General features: G+C 46.9%; 1 protein-coding gene across 5 annotated transcripts in view; it reads left to right on the forward strand.

The window, feature by feature from the left end:
- dok7b (docking protein 7b) overlaps positions 1-20373 on the forward strand; it is an 86662-nt gene that overhangs the window by 53715 nt on the left and 12574 nt on the right. For 4 of the 5 annotated variants that reach the window (XM_084318646.1, XM_084318647.1, XM_084318650.1 and 1 more), the window contains 3 exons: positions 1598-1708; positions 10303-11165; positions 20237-20308. In XM_084318646.1, coding sequence (XP_084174772.1) covers positions 1598-1708; positions 10303-11165; positions 20237-20308 — 1046 coding nt within the window. The remainder of the gene's footprint in view (positions 1-1597; positions 1709-10302; positions 11166-20236; positions 20309-20373) is intronic. The other variant, XM_084318648.1, reaches the window with a different exon arrangement.

Genomic DNA, 20373 nt, shown 5'->3' on the forward strand with positions numbered 1-20373 from the left:
CTCGTGCTCTGCACACACTGTTGTGTTTGTCTTCAAATTAAATATAAAATAGTATTTGATCAAACCTAAAGGGAATTTGAACTGAGCACAAGTTGGCAAATTGAAAAGCTCTCAGGAATAAACGGGTAGATGTAAGTTCTGGGCCCTATCTGAACCCCTGAATCAATCTACCTTCTGAGCCACTGAGCCCTATAGTGTAGCTAGAATATAATAGCAGGAATGAGCAGATACATGTCCAAACAAAACAAAACGCACGGCTTCATCTCCAGTAGGTTTCTTTTGGTTCTCCCCCAAAAAGCACAGCTCCAGCTCATTCAGAATGTTGCTGCTGCTCGCGGCCGGGTAGCGCAGCGGACTAAGCGCCTGTCTACCACCGCAGAGACACTGGTATTGAATCCGGCTGTCAGCGGTGCCTCCGGCTTGGCCGGCCGTCATACTGACACAATTGGCAGTGTCAGCGGGTGGGAAGCCGGTGGGTGGTATCCTGGTTGTTGTAAACAGCGACTCCTACAGGTCGGTCAGGGCGCCTGCACAGCAAGGGAAGGAACTGGTGAAGGTAGTGTGACCCTCCCACGCGTTACACTTCACCAATGAGAGTCCACGCTGTCGGGTGAAAAGAGGCTGCTGGCTGACTCCTATGTATCGGAGGAAGCATGTGATAGACTTCAGGGCTCCCTAGACCGGCAAGTAGGGGGCAAATGCGTGCAACGACCAGGAAGGGGAGGGGGGAATTGGCATAACGACAATTGGGATGGGAGGAAAATACAGAAAATAGGAGGAGAAAAAGTGGATACAAAATTAATAAATTGAACCCTTTGTTATGGTAATTATTATATGTTTCATCCTATTACATAATTTGTACAGCTTATATATATAATATATATATATATATATATAAATAGGAGGAGAAAAAGTAGATAAAAAAAAATAATGTTGCTGCTGGAGTTTCTAACAAAGACTAAGAAGCTGAATACATGATACCAGTTCTCAGGTCTCTGCATCAGCTACCAGAATGTCATAGGATTGATACAGTAGTTGATAGTCATAGTTTCTGCTGCTCGTCTATAAATCACTGTCTCACTCAAATCTATTTTATGTAAAGCACTTTGAATTGCTTCTGTGTATGAAATGTGCTATATAGTAAATGCATGTGGCTTACCTTGCCTAATATAAGCCAAGATCAAATAAAAAAAACATGGGCTTTCAGATTGAAACCAGTGCTAAGATATGAGATATGATATAGCCAATCTTGTTATTATTTAAAGTTATTTTCAAGTAAACATGTGATCATTCCAACAGTTTCCATTCTGCACTCCGAGATTGATAGTAATTGTGTGTGTGTGTGTGTGACAGTGTGTGTGTGTGTGCGTGCGTGTGTGTGCGCGTCTTTGTTTAGTCTGCATTCTCCATGCTACCAGATCTGAGAGGATTATACTGGTGTTGTTCTAGCTGAGCCACAGGATGAACCAGGATCTGAAAGTATTCCTTCTCTATTCCCTGTGTGTGTGTTTGTGTGTGTATGCACATATATATTTGCGTGTACGTTCATGTATGTGTGTGTGCACGTATATAAATGTGTGTGTATGTACGTGTGCAGATCTCAGTGCTAACCCAGCCTTCTCAGAGGATAGGATCAGCCTGGAGGCGTCGGAGCTGGAGCGGAGACTCAGTGTGCTGTCTCACTGTAGCAGCCGGCTGAGCAGCACAGGTACCCAGTGCATCCTCCTCCATTAGTCTGTGTAGTACACTCTGCAGTGATGATGACCTGCTTTCTCCCGCTTCACTGTTTCTGCTGAATCAGGGCGTTAGTGTTTTCTCCCCCTCCTTAAAAAACAGATTCCAGAGCTCAGTCAATCAACTAGAGATTGAAAAGGGAATGAAAACATGTCCCCATTCCTTTTTCATGTTCACATTATGTTCTTACTTGGCCTCCAGCACTCCGCGGTCAGTGTTTGTGAACACACACCACTGTTCTCGAAAAGCTAGAAATTGAGAGGTCAAATCTGGAGCTGCTCCATAGAGACAATGAATGGGGGTCTGAGTTCATGAAGCCATACAATATTTATGTGAGCTCTTACACCCAAATTATATTTAAATTCTGGTTCTGACCGTATAGCAATGCTAAAAAATCTTGGCCTAATAAAATCAGAGCCTCATTAATTTGTCTATGAAGCAGCTCCAGATTTTACATCCCATAGCCCTTTCACACCGACAGGGCTCCGTGCCGGTTCCCGAACCTAATCTTGAACCGGCAGGCGCGTTCAAACCGGAAATAATTGGTTCGGAACTTGAAAAGTCTGTGCTCAGCTGGAACCAAATTATTTTAGTTTTTTCCTTGCGAACCGTGACATCACAGTTGGCGTGTGATATTCTAGGCAGCGAAAACAGCGAACAGCAGAGGTTCGGCTTTGCACTCAATCGATCCATTCAACAGGAAGCGATTTGCGACTGATCTCAACATTAGATTAGATTAATGTATTGTTATTATACAGCACAAGTACAATACACCATCCAACCAGAATGGATAAATAAATGCTCCAGAAATAAATATGTGTGGAGAAAGGCTTAGTGAGGAGCAGCCTCAGTGCGTGAGTACACACGTGCTAAATTAATCGTTCCAGCAAAGTAGGCTTCTATTATTCTAATGACTTGTTTTATTGGGTATCATAGTAGTAAGTCCTACTGTAGAACATGACATATTAGCATGACATCTCATTTATTAATGCCAATACTGAACGACTGTGCAATTGGCTCTTGACAAACTAGAGTAAACTATGGATTAGTCGGTCACAGTCAATGTTGGACCCTTTAGCTCAAGTGGTTACCCCTTTCTCCGCCAATAACGTCATACAACGGGTTTAAAGTTAATGCGAATTCTGCCAGATCACGGCGTACGACGTTATTCTGATCATATTTCATATTTCACTCACGGAGCCTTGGCTGATGCTGTGGGACTCAGCACAACTCTGCAACGCTTCAATACTGACACCTGGTGGATGATCGGCGAGTTGCCAAACCGGATATGCCCGTTGGAGCTCGGTGCGACTCCCAAATCCGTCCGGCCACTTGTATATCGTCGCAGGACTCAAGACACACACCGTGGATATGGATCGTTGCCATAACTCAATAATCGACATGATTTGGGCGTGTATTAGTATTATACAAACCACATATCAAATCACATAACTGGGATCTGTTTGCTCCAGTATCATCACCCAATGGTAAGAGTAGGCTGCCGTGAGTTTCAGCGTTTTTGTTTATTATTATCGATGCAAACTGCTCTGATCTATATATCACCCATACTACATAAATCATTTAACGACGATCACGGAATTATAAACGACCCCCCTCCCCTCCGTTCACCCGCGCATGATCAGTCATAACGTTTAGGACCATGTACAGTTGAAATTTTTAATATAGCGTGGATCGGTATCAAACGGCATTTGATAATCTAATATATGCATTTATGCCTATATCTCACGTTCTAGGAAATACTGCAGAAAACGATAAAAACATATTTATACTCTAGACGGTATTTTCGTATGAATGTGTGAATGAAAAAGTAAAACGTTCCTACATCCTGAACGATAGATAATCGATGTTGAATGGGCCATAGTAATGTCAATTTAGCAATACAATTTAAAAAGTTATAGCCCTGCAAAGAAGGTAAACATCTCCATAGACTTACAGTGCTGGCAGTGATCAAACATTGATGGATATAAGCGTGGCAGAGAAAGTGTTAATAATAATTTAATAATAATTTAGGACCTGCTCAGAGGTCATTAATCGGCATGCATGCGATGCATGTATGCGATTCGTCTCTGCGATTAACCCATCCCGTCGTCCTTCCCCCCCAAGGGCAGCCGGGAGCAGACAGGCGTCAACGTGAGCCGCGCCAGGGGACCAATCCAAGTGCTCCTGTCCGTCTTCGTCAAGGACACCACAGCGTTAGCGATCTTGTTGTTGTGCATGTTTTTCCATTGGGTTTATCTTATGGGGGGGGGGGACCCTTGCGAGCACGGGGAGAACATGCAAACTCCACACAGAAAGGCCTGGGAGATACCCCACCTGGGTAACTGGCATCATGGAAACCTGGTCCCCAAGCAGGAATCGAACCCTGGACCTTCTTGCTGTGAGGCGACAGTGTTTAACCACTACACCACCGTGCCGCCAGCTGCCTGTGGATGCAGCTGCCTGTGGATCCTATGGTGCAGATGCAATGCCGAACCTTTGAAGCTGTTTTGCATATGGCACATTTTGCCACTGTTGTGTTCATATGGTTGTTTACTTCCTTCTGAGTAACGCCCCCTGTTGATGACAGAGGGCGGTGGAATGTTGGTTCTGCTTAAATAGGTGTAAACACGGGCTGGTTCGCCAGAAAGCACCAAGGTTCAGAGGCCCCAGAACGGAGCCGGAGCTTGAACCGGAGCCCTGCCGGTGTGAAAACGCCCTCAGTGACATCACCGATTTGAGATTGATTGATTGATTGAAAAGTTTATTAACAGATTGCAGAATGGGTACAGTACAGTACAGCTCAATACATACAATTGTTAAGGGGATGCAGACCAGAGAAAGACTTTCGTCTTGTTTACATCAGGGTCCCCCATTTTCAATTCATCATATGACACACATGACATACAGATAGATAGTACTGCTACATCTATACATTTATGACATACCAGATTTGCAAAAATCTGTACTGTTTGTGATACTAAAAAAATCCAGAAAAAGAGTGTATATACATTTGACATAGAAACTGTACATTGGAGGAGGTTGGGTAGGTGGGGTGGGGTTGGGTGGGGCTGTACATTGGAGGTGGGGGGACACACACTGTACACTGTACATTGGAATACTGACATACATTTGACATAGAAACTGTACATTGGAGGAGGTTGGGTAGGTGGGGTTGGGTAGGGCTGTACATTGGAGGTGGGGGGGGGGGTTGGGTACGGGGGGGGGCACTGTACATTGGAATACTGACAAGGCCATACTTGGTCTTTACTGTACAACTGGGTTAGGACATTTGTAGGGGCCAGTTTCGAATTGCAGTCTCCCGTAGGTGTTCTTTGAGAGTGTTTTTGAAAGTGGGTAGTGATTCACATTCCTTTACAGCTTTGGGTAGGGCGATCCACATTGATGTGGCATAATTGCGAAACGCGTTTAGTCCCTTGTTTGAGCCGAATCTGGGTTTTACATGATTTGTGGAGCTCCCTCTGGTGTTGTGATTGTGGTATTCACTGACCTTTGGGAAGTATTTTGACATGTACATGGGTACCTTGGTCGTGTAGTGTATCTTGTAGACCAGGCCCATTGCAAGTTGCTGTACTCTGTCGTCTACTCTAAGCCATCCTAGGTTGGCAAAGTGGGCAGGGGTGAGGTGGGTTCTAGGAGTCAGGTCAAGCAGTTACTGTAGTCTGACTACCTTTGTTTTGAGATGTTTGTAATTTGGTTTTTAGTGCCTTTGAGGTGCTTTGGTACCATGAGGTGCAAGCATAGTTGTAGTACCCTTGAATGAGTGCTCCTGCCAGAGTCTTCAGGGTATTCTTGTTTACCAGAGAGGATATCCGGTACAAGAATTGAGTTTGTTGGTTGACCTTTTTTATTACATTGGATGCCATTTTGAGGGTTCTCTCTCTGACTTCTAACTAGGAGAGAGAGGTTTGTGTTCACAAATACTGACTGAACTGTCCTGGGGAACAGGAAGAACATGTGCATTCTTAGAATGGGTAGCACTAGCATACCCTTTTTAACACTTTCAGTGCCAAAAACGAGATATTACGGTTTTGCTCGACAAGCGCTGAGTGCCAAAAACGAGATATTACGTTTTTGGATCGTTTGATGTTTTTACTTTGATCCCCGCTCTACAGACTTGCCGGGAGCGATCTGCATCATTTTGGCACATCCCCACACACTAGAACTGCAATGCTGATCGACTATCACTAGGTGGCAGTATCGTCCGTGTCTGAACTGCAATGGCTTGGGGTTGATACTCAGCCTCACTTTAATTTCTCCTTGGTTAGTGGCCCCTCCTCCTGCTGGAACAGAAATTCACATTGCTCGCCTCAAAATTCCGTTGCCTACGCGTATTTGACCATCGAAACGTGTATAGACATATACACTGGTAATCGCGATGGCGATGCAATCACTTGGAATACCTTCTGGCTAAGGTAAGGTACATTCTATGTCTATTTTACCGAATCTGAAATGTGTTTTTCTAACGATCACTAGACTCATCTGTTCAGGATCCAGAGATAGAAATCGAGGACTATTCAATCGTCAGGAGGGATAGAAACCAGTATGGAGGTGGCGTCTGTGTGTATATTCACAAAGATACCAAATTCAGCAACCGTACTGACCTTAACCATGACGAGATTGAAACTGTATGGATTGAAATCTTATTTGAAAGGGCGAAATCAGTACTAATACGCACAATCTATAGACCGCCAGAACACAGTGGCTTCTATGACACACTTGATGGATGTTTAGCTGGGGTGGAGGGCGTAGAAAAAATCCTTATTGGGGACTGGAACACGGACATGCTACGTAAAGCAGCACCCGTCTTCAAGGCCTTCAGTAGGCTTTGTGATCTGCACGGCCTCAGCCAGCTAATCAACCAACCCACAAGAGTATGTGAATCAACTCAGACTACCATTGACCTCATCCTGACCTCTGACAAGTCCATGATCTCCAATAAAGGGGTTATAGCATGCGGGTTAAGTGATCATTATATGATATTCTGTACCCGCAAAAAGCTAAAGCAAAAGGCTGGCTGTCACAAAACAGTCACATCTAGAGACCTCAAAACCTACTCTAGCGAGGCCTTTAACCTTGAACTGGAGAGCCTGGACTGGTCAGATGAACTCAATGGTACACTGGTTGAAGAAACCTGGCTTGGCTTCAAAACCAAATTCTCAACAATACTAAACAACATGGCCCCCCTAAGAACCACCGGGGTAAAAACTCGCACTGAGCCGTGGATGCACACTGAAATACTGACCGCTATGAAAGCCAGAGACAAAAAATGCTCTGAGTTTCGTAAAAGTCAGTCAAAGCTTACCAAAAGCACGAGCAGTGAACTCCAAGCCCACGTGACTGAACTCAAACTAGAAAGAAACAGACTAAGAAATGACGTAAACTCCATGATAAAAACTGCAAAAAGAAATTTCATCAATGACAAAACCGAGGAAAACAAAAATAAACCATGTGAACTTTGGAAATTACTCAATAATCAACTAGGCTGCAGTAAAAAACTTAAAATCAGGTTCTCAAACATAAACATAAAGACGGACAACATGCTCATCACAGACAAACTGGATGTAGCCAATTACTTAAACACTTTCTTCACAAACATAGCCACAACACTGGTAAACAAACTACCCTCCCACTCAGGGCAGTATGGGGTAGAACACATAGTAGCATACTACAAGAACCTAGGCATCCACAAAGATGATTTCAAACTGGAAATGGTAACTACAGATGAGGTACTCAAAAAACTGAGCGCCCTCCAACCGAACAAGGCCACTGGCCATGACAACATCCCCTCCAAATTCCTCAGAGACTCAGCAGCCGCCATCACCCCAGTCATCACACACATAATAAACCTCTCCATAAAACAGGGACACGTCCCCAAGGACTTCAAAATAGCGAGAGTAACACCCCTGCACAAAAAGGGCAGCAAATTAGACCCAGGCAACTACCGCCCTGTTTCTATCCTTACATCCATCTCGAAAGTCATGGAAAAAATAGTCTACGAACAGGTCGAAAAGTACCTTGCGAAAAAAAATCTAATCTACGAATTCCAATCTGGCTTCAGAACATCCCACTCCACTGACACATGCCTTCTCTATTTGAACGACCACATCAAGCAAGAGGTGGACGCGGGCAAATACTGCGGCATGGTCATGCTAGACCTACAAAAGGCCTTCGACACTGTCAATCACAACATTCTGATTGACAAGCTAAAAGCAATTGGTTTTGATAGTTTATCAGTGAGCTTGATACAATCCTACCTGGAGGGGAGAGAACAGATGGTGGAGGTAAACGGTACCCTATCCCCCCCCTCACAGTGAACTATGGTGTTCCACAAGGAAGCCTACTAGGACCACTACTGTTCCTAATTTATGCAAATGACATGTCGTCAGCTTGTGACTGCAACTTGTTCCTGTTTGCGGACGACTCAGCCCTGCTGGTCTCTGACTAGAACAAGTTACAGGTTGAAAAAACCCTCAGCTCGGAACTAGGCAAAATCTGCATATGGCTCGCCGACAACAAACTATCATTACACATGGGCAAAACAGAGTCCATTCTCTTCGGTTCAAATAACAAACTCAGCAAGACCGACGGCTTCTCAGTTACAGTGGGTGACAATATTGTCACAAGGAAAGATGAAATTACCTACCTGGGTTCCATCCTAGAGGCTAATCTTTCCTGTGACAAAATGGCATCCAATGTAATAAAAAAAGTCAACCAACGAACTCGATTATTGTACCGGATCTCCTCTCTGGTAAACAAGTATACCCTCAAGACTCTGGCAGGAGCACTCATTCAAGGGTACTACGACTATGCTTGCACCTCATGGTACCAAAGGAGACTGCAATTCGAAACTGGCCCCTACAAATGTCCTAACCCAGTTGTACAATAAAGACCAAGCATGGCTTTGTCAGTATTCCAATGTACAGTGCCCCCCCCACCTCCAATGTACAGCCCCACCCAACCCCACCCCACCTACCCAACCTCCTCCAATGTACAGTTTCTATGTCAAATGTATGTCAGTATTCCAATGTACAGTGCCCCTCCCCCTACCCAACCCCCCTCCCCCCCACCTCCGATGTACAGCCCCACCCCACCTACCCAACCTCCTCCAATGCGCAGTTTCTATGTCAAATGTATATACACTCTTTTTCTGGATTTTTTTTTAGTATCACAAACAGTACTGTATTTGCAAATCTGGTATGTCATAAATGTATAGATGTAGCAGTACTGTCTATCTGTATGTCGTGTGTGTCATATGATGAATTGAAAATGGAGGACCCTGATGGAAACAAGACGAAAGTCTTTCTCAGGTCTGCATCCTCTTAACAATTGTATGTATTGAGCTGTACTGTACTGTATCCATTCTGCAATCTGTTAATAAACTTTTCAATCAATCAATCAATCAATCAAACCGATGACATGTTTTTCACCGGACGAAAAACATGGTCGGCAAACACAATCACAGTTTTGAGTTAAAACGACCCCCCCCCCCCCCCCCCCCCCCCCCATGATGATTTTGTGAAGGTACATATATACATGTCATATACCCTTTGATTTGGGGTTTCAGGGGATCAGCCAGAACGGTTTGGACTTATTGCACATAACTAGTGCTGTCAGGCGATTACATTTTTTTATATAATTAATTACAGGATTTGTAATTAATTAATGTTTATTCTACATTCGTATGGAATGAATGAGATAAAAAAAAAAAAGTAATTTATTTTGTAATTTTAAATTTTTATTAATTTTGCATTCATTTTCATAACGTGATAATTAGCTGTGTAATTAATTAATCTAATTAATGCGATAAACTGACAGCCCTACACATAACACGTTTTATCTCGCAATCTATGAAAGACTGGATTATCTTGGCAATGCGCAATGTTTAGCGTGTAATAAACTACAAACTACAGCGTGTGGAAACAAACTATTATTCCCATCTTGCACTACAAGTAATGTTTGTCAAAATGAGCCACACCATGTCTCCACAGCTATAATACAAAACACACACACAGCTTCGCAAACATAGTGAAACGACCGCGGAAACGACTATAAAGCTGGCATTCTAGTGGTAAAGATAAGCGATACGTGCGGCACTCAAAGTGTTAATAGAAAGCCATATTGTGGAACAACATACATCTAATTTAGCAGAGCCTTATGTGCCAGTACTATGGATTGCACATAACAACGCTGTATAGATATTTCTGCTTTCCAAAGTCTGGATTTCAGGATTCACTGTCAAAGTTACATTATCAATCCGAGAGTGATGTCTTTTAAAACTGGAAACAGTTGGAGGATGGTGCTTTCTTGGCTCCCAGCCTTCTACCCTGTTTGAAAAAACTGCTTACATTTTTCAAAAATATCGCCCTAGGATTGATGTCATTTAGAATTTTGACTCTGTGAATCCTAAAATCCAGACTTATTAGAGCAGACTAAATCTCTAACTGACGTTTCACCTACTGAATGAGATGCATCTTGTTTTGATGTGTTGCCCTCCTTTAAACTGGTTCATGAATTCTACAATAACTAACTTCGCTTCTTCACCCCCAGCCTCCACATACAGCTGCAGCACCTCTGTTGCTGGAGACGACCGCAGCCTCTCCAGCTCCTCCTCCAGCCAATCGGATGCAAGCTACGGCAGCAGACTTCCTCTATGGGCGGAGCCAGCAACTAGACCACACCCCTCCACTGAAACACTATTAAGTCCTTCCACGCCAAAGTGCTTGACCAATCCGGACGATCGCCTTTATGCCGCCGTGATGGGAGGCTCTGTGATACACACGTCCTCCAAACAGCTCTGCCCTCGTGGACTCCATGATAGTGGGCGGCAGAGCTCATTGGACAGTGGGATTGGTATAGCAACGGGGAGCCAATCGTCTTACTCTGGGAGTGTTTCTTCCTGTACATCGAGTCAGGGCGGAGGGGAGGAGTTTGGCTCCCTGCTCAGTCTCCCCCCTGCTGCTCCCCCTCCTCCGCCTCCCCTCACCTCTCCCCCTCTGTGTGTTGTTATCCTAGAGCAAAGGTCTGTTACCCCCACCTCCAGCTTCTGTTCCTCTAGACCTGGCTCCAGGGCCTCTACCACCTCCCATAGGCACGGTGAGGAATACCAGGCCCCCAGCCTGCTCAGACTGAGATATGACATCCCGAGGAGCCTGCTCCAGAGCCTGACCTTGAGGGACAACCCAGCCCAGGAAGGGCCTTCCGAACTGGGCATGGACAGGAGGAGCATTCGGGGTGGCGGCCCGGTACTAGGACTGAGCGACAGCCCCACAGAACCCTCTCTCCAGCGGATATTGACTCAGCGACAGGCCACCATGCAGCGCAGTGAAACAGCGCCCCCTATGGACAGTGTGGGGAGGTGCACCCCCAGGTCACCGCTGCTCTCAGGCTGCCCCATCTGTGGAGGATCACAGGTAAGATGTCCGTCTCAGACTATTGAGGACGTGGGTTTCAATCGGTCAACCTCATCATCTATGACTATTACGTTACCATTGACTGAAGGAATGCTCGTTGTCTGGTCAATGTAACATAATAAGGAGACGGTAGCCAAAGTAACCAACAAAAGATATTTAATTAATATTTACCATGGTTTTTGTGATCAAAGGGTAACATAAAATAATGACAAACAAAACACAAAGCTGTACAAACAGGATCAGCATCAGACACAGGGGAAGACAGAACATTTATACATGAGGGAATGACGAGACGAGACACACCTGGGTTGATTACAAATGGGTACACCTGGGAGGGAAACGACAAGGACTACAAGACCAGGTCAGGGAACTACAGCTAGACATAACACATCACACTAGGAACACCTGATCAGGGCACAAACATCCCCCACACGTAACAATGACAAAGGAGTGGCTTGTGTCCCTCTTTTACGCTTTGGCCTGATTTGAGTCCAGTGAGCAACAGCAGATACGAGGGTGTACAGTATGAGGTATGTTATGATGACTAACATGCTGAGATGTCAGTGAGTCAGTCCAAATTAGACGTTGAGCCCTAACCTGGGATTTGTATCAACATGAAGAATAATGGATCATAGTGCGTAGAAGAATGTATTCCATTAAATACAATGCTAACACTGAAATAAAAGATGTGTGGCTTCATAATACGGTACTCTATATTCAAAGCTCAGGACAAGCTGTCACTGCTATCACTCCTTGTACTGAGGGCTTTGTCAATCTGTGTAAGAAAAACAGCGACAACAACCATTATGTTCTTGTTCCACACGTGTGTTTGGGATTGGGGGGGCCTACAGAATGTTTGCAAATCATTAAAGCGAATCACTCACTCACTCCAGCACTTTGTTTGCTCATGCGACAAGCGAAACTTCCCAGTAATTCGTCAGGTGTTCGCAGAGTAGGAGGAGTAATGATCCATTTGACCTCTCAGTTCATAATGAGATGGTTGAAATGGAACCGGCCCGGTTCCCCTTGATCAGCACTCTTAAAAGTTTAACAACAGAGGAGTTTGAGAAAGAACACAAGATAATATGACATATAGCGAAATACACGGGTGACCACAAGATAAGAGCTCCACAGCCCTCCCTCTGGCTCTGCTAGTAATTTCTATGCAACATAGAAAACGGCAGGTCTCCCGAGAAAACCAGAAGAAGATGATTAAAAATGGCGATATGTTCATTAACTTGATGATCTCGGATGACCGTGTTGATGGGTGAAATTGGCCACAGAGAGAGAGAAGCACGACGGAGCTCTACTGGGTCGGAAAAGAGACCGGTATATCGTCTTCCTTGTCCTCTTGATATTTCTGCCTGATGCCTCCAGGGCCTCCACACCTTCACATTGAAACCCATTAATGTGCTGATGGGGCTGAACAGTGTTGTTCTCCTCTCTGCATGCAGAGAAGCACCGGGGAGGGAGAGGAAACGCCATGCCTTTGTGATTCCTAAATGTTTCTGAAGGCTTGCGTGGGTGGGTGCGTGTCAGAAACATTTAGGAATCACAACAAGGCACGCCGAGTGAGACGGAGGATCTGAGAAGCCAAATGAGTTGTGATGAAATTGGCAGAAACAATTGTGAGAAACAAGTCTTGCGTTAATGAGGACACAAGCTGGTTTATTTTATTCGTCCCCAGTACACGTCCCACTGAAGACGGAACAGTGGCCTCTTTCCTGCCGCGAAGTACTGTCGCATCATCCCACAACAACACGTAGCTAGTTTGTGCAGAGATACGTTAACCCTTTCAGGTGTAATTCTTCTGTGTGTCTCGGTATTGTGTCTTCCAGAACTCCGTACCTTTCCGTGACTGGTATTCATTGTTACTGTACATCATCATTAGGTGGCGACAGTGGCTCAGGAGGTAGAGCAGTCGTCTGGTAATCCGGAGGTTCCCGATTTGAATCCCGCTCCTCCCAGGCAGCGTGTCGAAGTGTCCTTGAGCAAGACACTTAATGTTAGGTTATGACTATAACCAAGTTCTGTTAGTATAGCGACGCTCGGCGTCACTCTCTGCACTGTCCTCGCACACGTGCACGCGCACTGAATAAAGACCACAATGTACCTTTAATCCCAATATTTGTCTGACCACACCCCTATCAGCTTACCCATATAAGCAGGGGTGGGGCCACCCACTCGCCTCCTTCCCAAGCTTTCACCACAAGGCGAGATCAAGGGCTGCAGCGGCGTCGGACGCCGAGCGTCGCTATACTAACAGAACTTGGTTATAGTCATAACCTAACGTTCTGTATCGTATAGCTCTCGCTCTGCGTCACTCTCTGCACAAGGGAGGCCGAGCGAGAGCCATCGGCCGACAAATGCACCCCGCTGAAAGCCCCCCACAACCATCAGAACAGGGAGGGCCGAGCCCCCCCGACACCCCCTAATGGAGGGCACCCCCCCTATTGGGGGCTTCACGGGAGGGCGACGGACCCGACCGTGCGAAGAGGCACTCAAGCAACTCAACGCACAGGGTGAGCAGACCGTGGCTTGACCCCACGACTACACACACGCACAACCCGCATGCCACCCGGGAACGAACGGAGGGAACAACCTCGTTACTGCCCCCAGAATCACGGGGTCAAGGGCAAACCCAACCCTGTGGCAAGGCCGTAGCAGCGGAGCGTGAAGGAAGACCCAGACCCACCAAAGGGACTGGACCCCCTGGAACGGGGGCCCGGAGAAGTCCATGATGCCAGCATCAAGACCCCACCAGGTGGGCACTTAGTGACCCCGCCCCCCACATCGCCAGCGTATTCGGACAAAGGCCCCTCAGCCGAGCGGGCCCTGTCCCCCCAATAGTACACCGCCTGGCACACTGACCCTGCAGAACAGGCAGTCAGCATGGCCGTAAGCACACAAAAAAGGTTAACCAACGGAAGCAGGCAGCGCACCGGGGAAAAACCAGGCAACAGGCTGTTAACCCTAGCCTGGAGACTGCGGACGAGACAGGCGCCAGAGGGGACAGCTGAACACAGCCGCCCCGGCGGAAGGGGCGTATGCTGGCGTTGTTGCATGACCAAGCCTCCATTTAAAAACCCCCACCCAGAGGGGTTGAGGCAGAGAAGGCTGACACGATTGGCAGACGTCATGAACATGCAGGGGCACCCTCAACCGGGTAACCCGGGAGTTGACACTGCTCCAACACACCAGGGAATCAACCACCTTGGTGTTACCCAATGCGGTGGTTGTTCCTATAACCCCTCAAGAAAAAACTCCAAAACACACCTGCGGGTATACACCGGCTATACCGCAGTACAAGTGTTTCAGTTTTCAAAAAAGGGTTAACCCAGGCCTACGGGTCGACGAAACATGACTTCGGACCGGGCCCGGCGATACGGGAAGCACAGGGTCACCAGAGGAGGTCAAAGACCACCCCAACAGGCCCCTCTTCGCCATGCGTGAGAGAGGAGCGAAAAAGAATGGAGAACCAGCCCCAAGCACACCGTACTTGGTATTCCCAGGCGGTCTCGCAACCAAGTACTAACCAGGACCAACCTGTGTAGCGGCCGAGATCTGACGAGATCGAGCGTGTACAGGTTGGCATGGCCGTAAGCCATTACGACAGTGCTGAGTAAAAAATTTACCCAACCAGGGTCTCCATAGCGCTTAACCCTGTGACACCCGGACCGACCTGGCATTTTTCCCCCTGAAAAAAGCCCAAGTCCCTCAGGGTACCAGAACAGCAGATCTGCATCCCCGGCGGACAACGGGTTCAACTGATCCGGACCAGCGTGACCAGAACCAGTCCCGTGCCCTAACCACGCCGACATGCCTACTCCAGGAGAAGGGGCAGATATGCGTGTTGATCTTAAACATGAAAAGAAGGCGCCACCCAGACGTTCGGGCGAACCGCGCCCGGTGGCCCACCCCCAGGGCGTGAGACCCCTCTACATATGTTCAGATCCATTCCGTCATCATCCCCCAGATATGAACGAGAATCCGTCGATAACCAAACCAGGTCGTCGGATTTGGTCGTCGGAAGAGGAAAAACCTCCATCCCAGTTGCTTTATAAAAACGCCGTTTTAACCTCAAGCAACCAAGGCGTGCCAGTCAGTCGCCTGTTTACAGAACACCCCGAGCTAGCACTATACGTGCGTCGGGACACACCCACATCAATGAACAGGCTATTTAGACCTGTTATTGAATCCCCAAGGCGCCCAGGGGAACGACAAGAGGGGTGTGACACTTCCTAACTCCAACTCTTTTTAATAGAAAAGCAGGAAGCACCAACAGTATGTATCCCAGTCTACACAGCCGGGGGTAAAAATTGTTCACATTTTTACATCCCACCACCCTCCCATAGGAAGGAGACGGGAATCCCCAGAGAGACTTCCCACGCGAGCTGTACAGATTGAAAAGAATATATTGCACCTTGAGCCATGTAAAAAATTGGTTTTAGGGCTCTCCGGGGAGGAGGCACTGAACCCATACACACTCAATAATCGAATTGAATCGAATACATACACAATAGAGTAGGACTCCTTCTTGAGGGTCCACTCACCTTGACAATCTGAGGAGGAGGCTCTGTACTCTGAAGGAGGCTCCCTCACATGGAAGGAGGAGTCCCAACTCACAGAAGGCCCGAATAGGAGCTTGGTGAGGAGGAGCCCTGACCACCCCCCGAAACAGATCCATCACATGGACCTGAACAGCACACGGAAGTCCTACCAACAGAGACGTGCACGGTGACGTACTCTATGGCGGGGGAATTTCTGCGGTGCACACGCCCAATATTCCAGGCCGTGGGACCAGGAAACCCCCCCCCCCTCACCCTGTAACGTGCCGAACCGCAACGTGACAGGAACCTTGAAGGACAGGTGGGTTTACCCCTGACCAACAGAAAAAAGGGGAAGGAAAGGTTACCAGTTCACCCCTTTACGACCCCACACCCATGATACGATGTAATGACAAAAAGAGAGTATGACACAGTCATAGTCGGCTCTATGAAACGTCTGACAGCTTCACACAGCGCATGAGCTAACCTGCTATCTGATTTTTACTAAGGAAAAAACACAGAATAGAGAGGGCTCTCCAAGAGCCCCGGTACCAAACTTACACATGTGCTTCTGTGGCCAGTCCAACCCAGTTGTAGGTCACATGACACACACAACCCATCATCACCTACAAAAAATGGCAAAAACACTCTACAGAGGAACGCCGTTTTTCATAATGAGAGAATACATAATTCTCGATTAGTATCGGCCACAGGCCTTGCTAAGCACACACGAAAGCGACCAAACAATTTTTTCTTTTAGGAAAATAAAGTTTCTCCAGCAGTTTTAGCACAACCTCAGCAATCAAGCTAAGGGTTACATCGTATCCCTACCACACAGTGACACAATGTAGTGCAACAACATGTCTGAAAGGAGGATGAAGAAGTCCCCAGGGAACCGGGGGGAAACACAATCCTCCTACTTTACCCTTAATACGGCCAGTTAAAACAGGAAAACCTGTTAATATGTGAACACACTGTTCATTGTCATTACAGGCTGAGAAAAGAATCATTCTTTACTCATTTGTCACTAAGCATAGCTTTATAGGTTAGTTAACCCCCTTAGTTGTGAGTACACGGTACATATAAACACACATGATGTTTCTCAACACAACAAACCAGATCATTTTCACATCTGTAACAACAACCCGATTTGCATGGAGAAGCTAAATACCAGTGACAAGACAATTCACACATAACTCGCGTCGTATCCTAAATGTAGTGCAGCAACACTCGTTTTGGAAAACATCGTTATTTACATAACATTTAGAAGGGAAAGCCAGAAGAAGTGTACAAGGTCTGGCCAAACCTTGCCTACCCGGAGCGTAGATCAACGAAGTGCAGTCTCAAGGCACCGTAGTAAACACAGCCGTTCTGTGTTGCCGACCCGGCCAGCGTCGCTGCTCCAACCCGTCGCTACGGTCCCCTTTGTTGACGCAGTCCTTGCCGTCCTGGCTCAGGGCAGGGTCGACGAACATCCTCTGTCAAAGATGACGTCGTAGTCAAGAGTGTTTAAAACATGTTATAATCAAAGCACGTTCAACAGAGTAGCATTAAGCTAACGGCCGCTCCAACCGTCGGTCGCTACCGCCCCTGCCCGCGAGACGCAGAGCGAACGGCGCACGCGACCAGAGGGAAGCTTCGAATCCCCCCCGCCTCTCCCCGTGAGGGAGAGGGGAGTTGGGAACCGCGGCGGCGCGCGAGGGGCCGGAGCCACCCCGCGCTGGGCCTCGGCCGATAGCAGCAAGCTAACGTTTCCTAGCCTAGCCAGGTAGGCCACCTAGTGATCACAGCAGGCTAGCGCTGCAGCTAACAGCTGACTGGCTAACAGTAGGCCACCACTAGCACGTAAGCTAAGCAGCGACAGCAGCAAGCTAACGTTTCCTAGCCTAGCCAGGTAGGCCACCTAGTGATCACAGCAGGCTAGCGCCGCAGCTAACAGCTGACTGGCTAACAGTAGGCCACCACTAGCACGTAAGCTAAGCAGCTATCACCTGAACTTGTACACAATGATATAACACTCACCCAGACAGGCCGCCGTTCTGAAACCCTCCTCACTTTTTAAGAGAAAAGAGAAACAAGATGTCAACACAGTTTTACAACGGTGATTTTACCAACACCCGACGGAGCCAGCACAATACCCAACTGGCCTGTGTAGCTGACTTTGAACACAGATCTTCCGCTAATGAACATCTATGCCCATATCTCCTCGTGAGGGAATACTCTCATTTGGATATGAAAGATGGGGCCTAACACGGTGACAGAGAGACATCCACTCGTCCAGAAAACACAGGGATCACCAGTGTTAATGGTCGTGGCCCACTAGTTAAACTATAATGGGCTTCAGACCAAGGTCTTCTGTCGCCTAGGAGGCTGAACAAAGGACCCTAGTCTGGGGCCGGTTTTCATAAACATTGTCAACTAGCCCCCATAGCACTAACAGACAAGTGGAGCTTGCCAGCAAAACATAACTCACCAAACCTGGAACCCACCGCTTCTCACAACAGCGGCGCGTCCTACAGCCCAGCTGTGTCTTTACCGCAACCAGCACACAGCAAGGACTGCAGTTGGAAAGGCATGTAGCGGCGCGAACTCCCAATACGAAAACCGGTGGAGGATTTTTAGAATGATCATCATCTTCCAGACACTCCAGTACGAAGACAATATCGCCGTATTTTCTCAAATAGTGAGAGAGAAAATAAAGATATGATGTCAACGTATCCTTGTTTTCCAACTCTTCTCCTACCATCACATCACTTCAAGTGGGGATCTACCGAGGCACTTCCTTGTGGTGAAAGCGAGAAGGAGGCGAGTGGGTGGCCCCACCCCTGCTTATATGGGTAAGCTGATAGGGGTGTGGTCAGACAAATATTGGGATTAAAGGTACATTGTGGGCTTTATTCAGTGCGCGTGCACGTGTGCGAGGACAGTGCAGAGAGTGACGCCGAGCGAGAGCTATACGATACAGAACCCCTAACTGCTCCCGATGAGCAGGTTGGCACCTTGCATGGTTGCCTCTGCCATCGGTGTGTGAATGTGTGAGTGAATGGGTAAAATGTGAGGAACAAATTGTAAAGCGCTTTGGATAAAAGCGCTATATAAATGCAGCCATTTACCATTAGAATATTCAGATTGTACACCTGAAATTCAAGTTTTTCACAACATTATGAACAAATAGTAAGGTTCTGCACACTCTATGCAAGTTTCTTTAAATTATACAAAAGTTTCTTTAAATTTGCCAAACTCAAACACCTGAAAGGCTTATGGGTAATCTGGGACTCGGTAGATAGAACATCAGGCTTCCTCTCGACCCTCACTTCCTCCCACGTCCTGTCACATCTTTGCCATCTCCCACCTGCTCTCTGCTCTCTTCACCTCATACTTCTCCTTCAGTCCCTCCTCCCCTCATTATCGCTCCTCTCCTGACACGCTCCTCTCCTTCTATCTTCTCTTCTGTGAGCTTGTCTACCTATTTTGGTTCTTCTCCTGTTGTTCCCCCCCGAGCCATGCGGTACACAATGATTAATGACTGCTTTTGTTTGCTCTGTTACACTTTTTTCCTATTTTCCTCCCATCTTAAAGGGGAACTACGCCCTGTTTTCAAAATCATACATGTTATTTGTCTAAGATGCTCCAAAAAACATTAGTAAACATGAACAACTCGGGCGGCTACGTGGCGTAGTGGGCAAGGCGCTCGCCACGAATGACGGAGACGCTGGGCTTGCCTGTTCGAGCCCAGCGCTCCACATTGCTTTCAGTTTAGCTGGCCGTCCATACTAATACACATTGGCCGTATTAGGGGGTGGGAAACTGATGGGTGGGGATCGGGCGTTGTGGACAGCGACTCCTACAGGTCGGTTGGTGCGCCTGCGCAGTAGAATCAGGAAGTGTCGGGGGCAGCGTGAGCCTCCCACGCGTTACTCCTCGCCACTGAGAGATCGAGCTGCGCAGGTGAAAAGATGCGACTGCTGTTACCTCAAGTACCGGAGGGGACTTGTGCTATGTATGACTTAGTCCACATTGCAGCCGGCTTGTGGGAGGCAAGAAACAGCGTTCGTGACAGGGGAGGGTTGAATTGGATGATACGAAAAATTGGGATGGGAGAAAATATAGAAAAATGTGAGAAAAAGTGGATTGAAAAAAAAAGTAAACATGAACAACTCCAGAAAAGAGTGCTAAAGCTAAAATTTGTGATGTCATAAAAAAATAAAGTCTGGAGCTGCTCCATAGACAGTTCTGAGTATATGGGTAGATGTCCTGTTTCAGAACTGAGACCACTACTATAGAATAAAGCACATTTGGGTTTAAAAAAAGAAAACATTCTGTCCGTCCAGAAAATCACTCTCTTATACTTAAGTTTGAGACTAACTTCTCTGGTTTCTGGCTTTATGAGAGAGAGGCCTCTCCTAGGCCATGTAAATAACATATTGGAATTCTTAATTTAGGTGGTGTTGACCTTCCATTCATACAATGTCTCGCCCACAGTAATGTAGATATTTTAAATAGACATTGTCTCCTCCCATCCAGTGCAGTCACGGTTTAGAAAACTACATTACCCCAGAGCAGTGGCGCTCAGCTAGCTTCAGAGGATTGACACAGGTAAGACCATGCTACCCAATTCGAATGCTAGCAGAAGTCAGGGTTGGACTCGATTCCTTTTGGAA

Source organism: Notolepis coatsorum (assembly GCF_963971535.1).
Source record: "Notolepis coatsorum genome assembly, chromosome: 7".
Lineage (NCBI taxonomy): Eukaryota > Metazoa > Chordata > Actinopteri > Aulopiformes > Paralepididae > Notolepis > Notolepis coatsorum.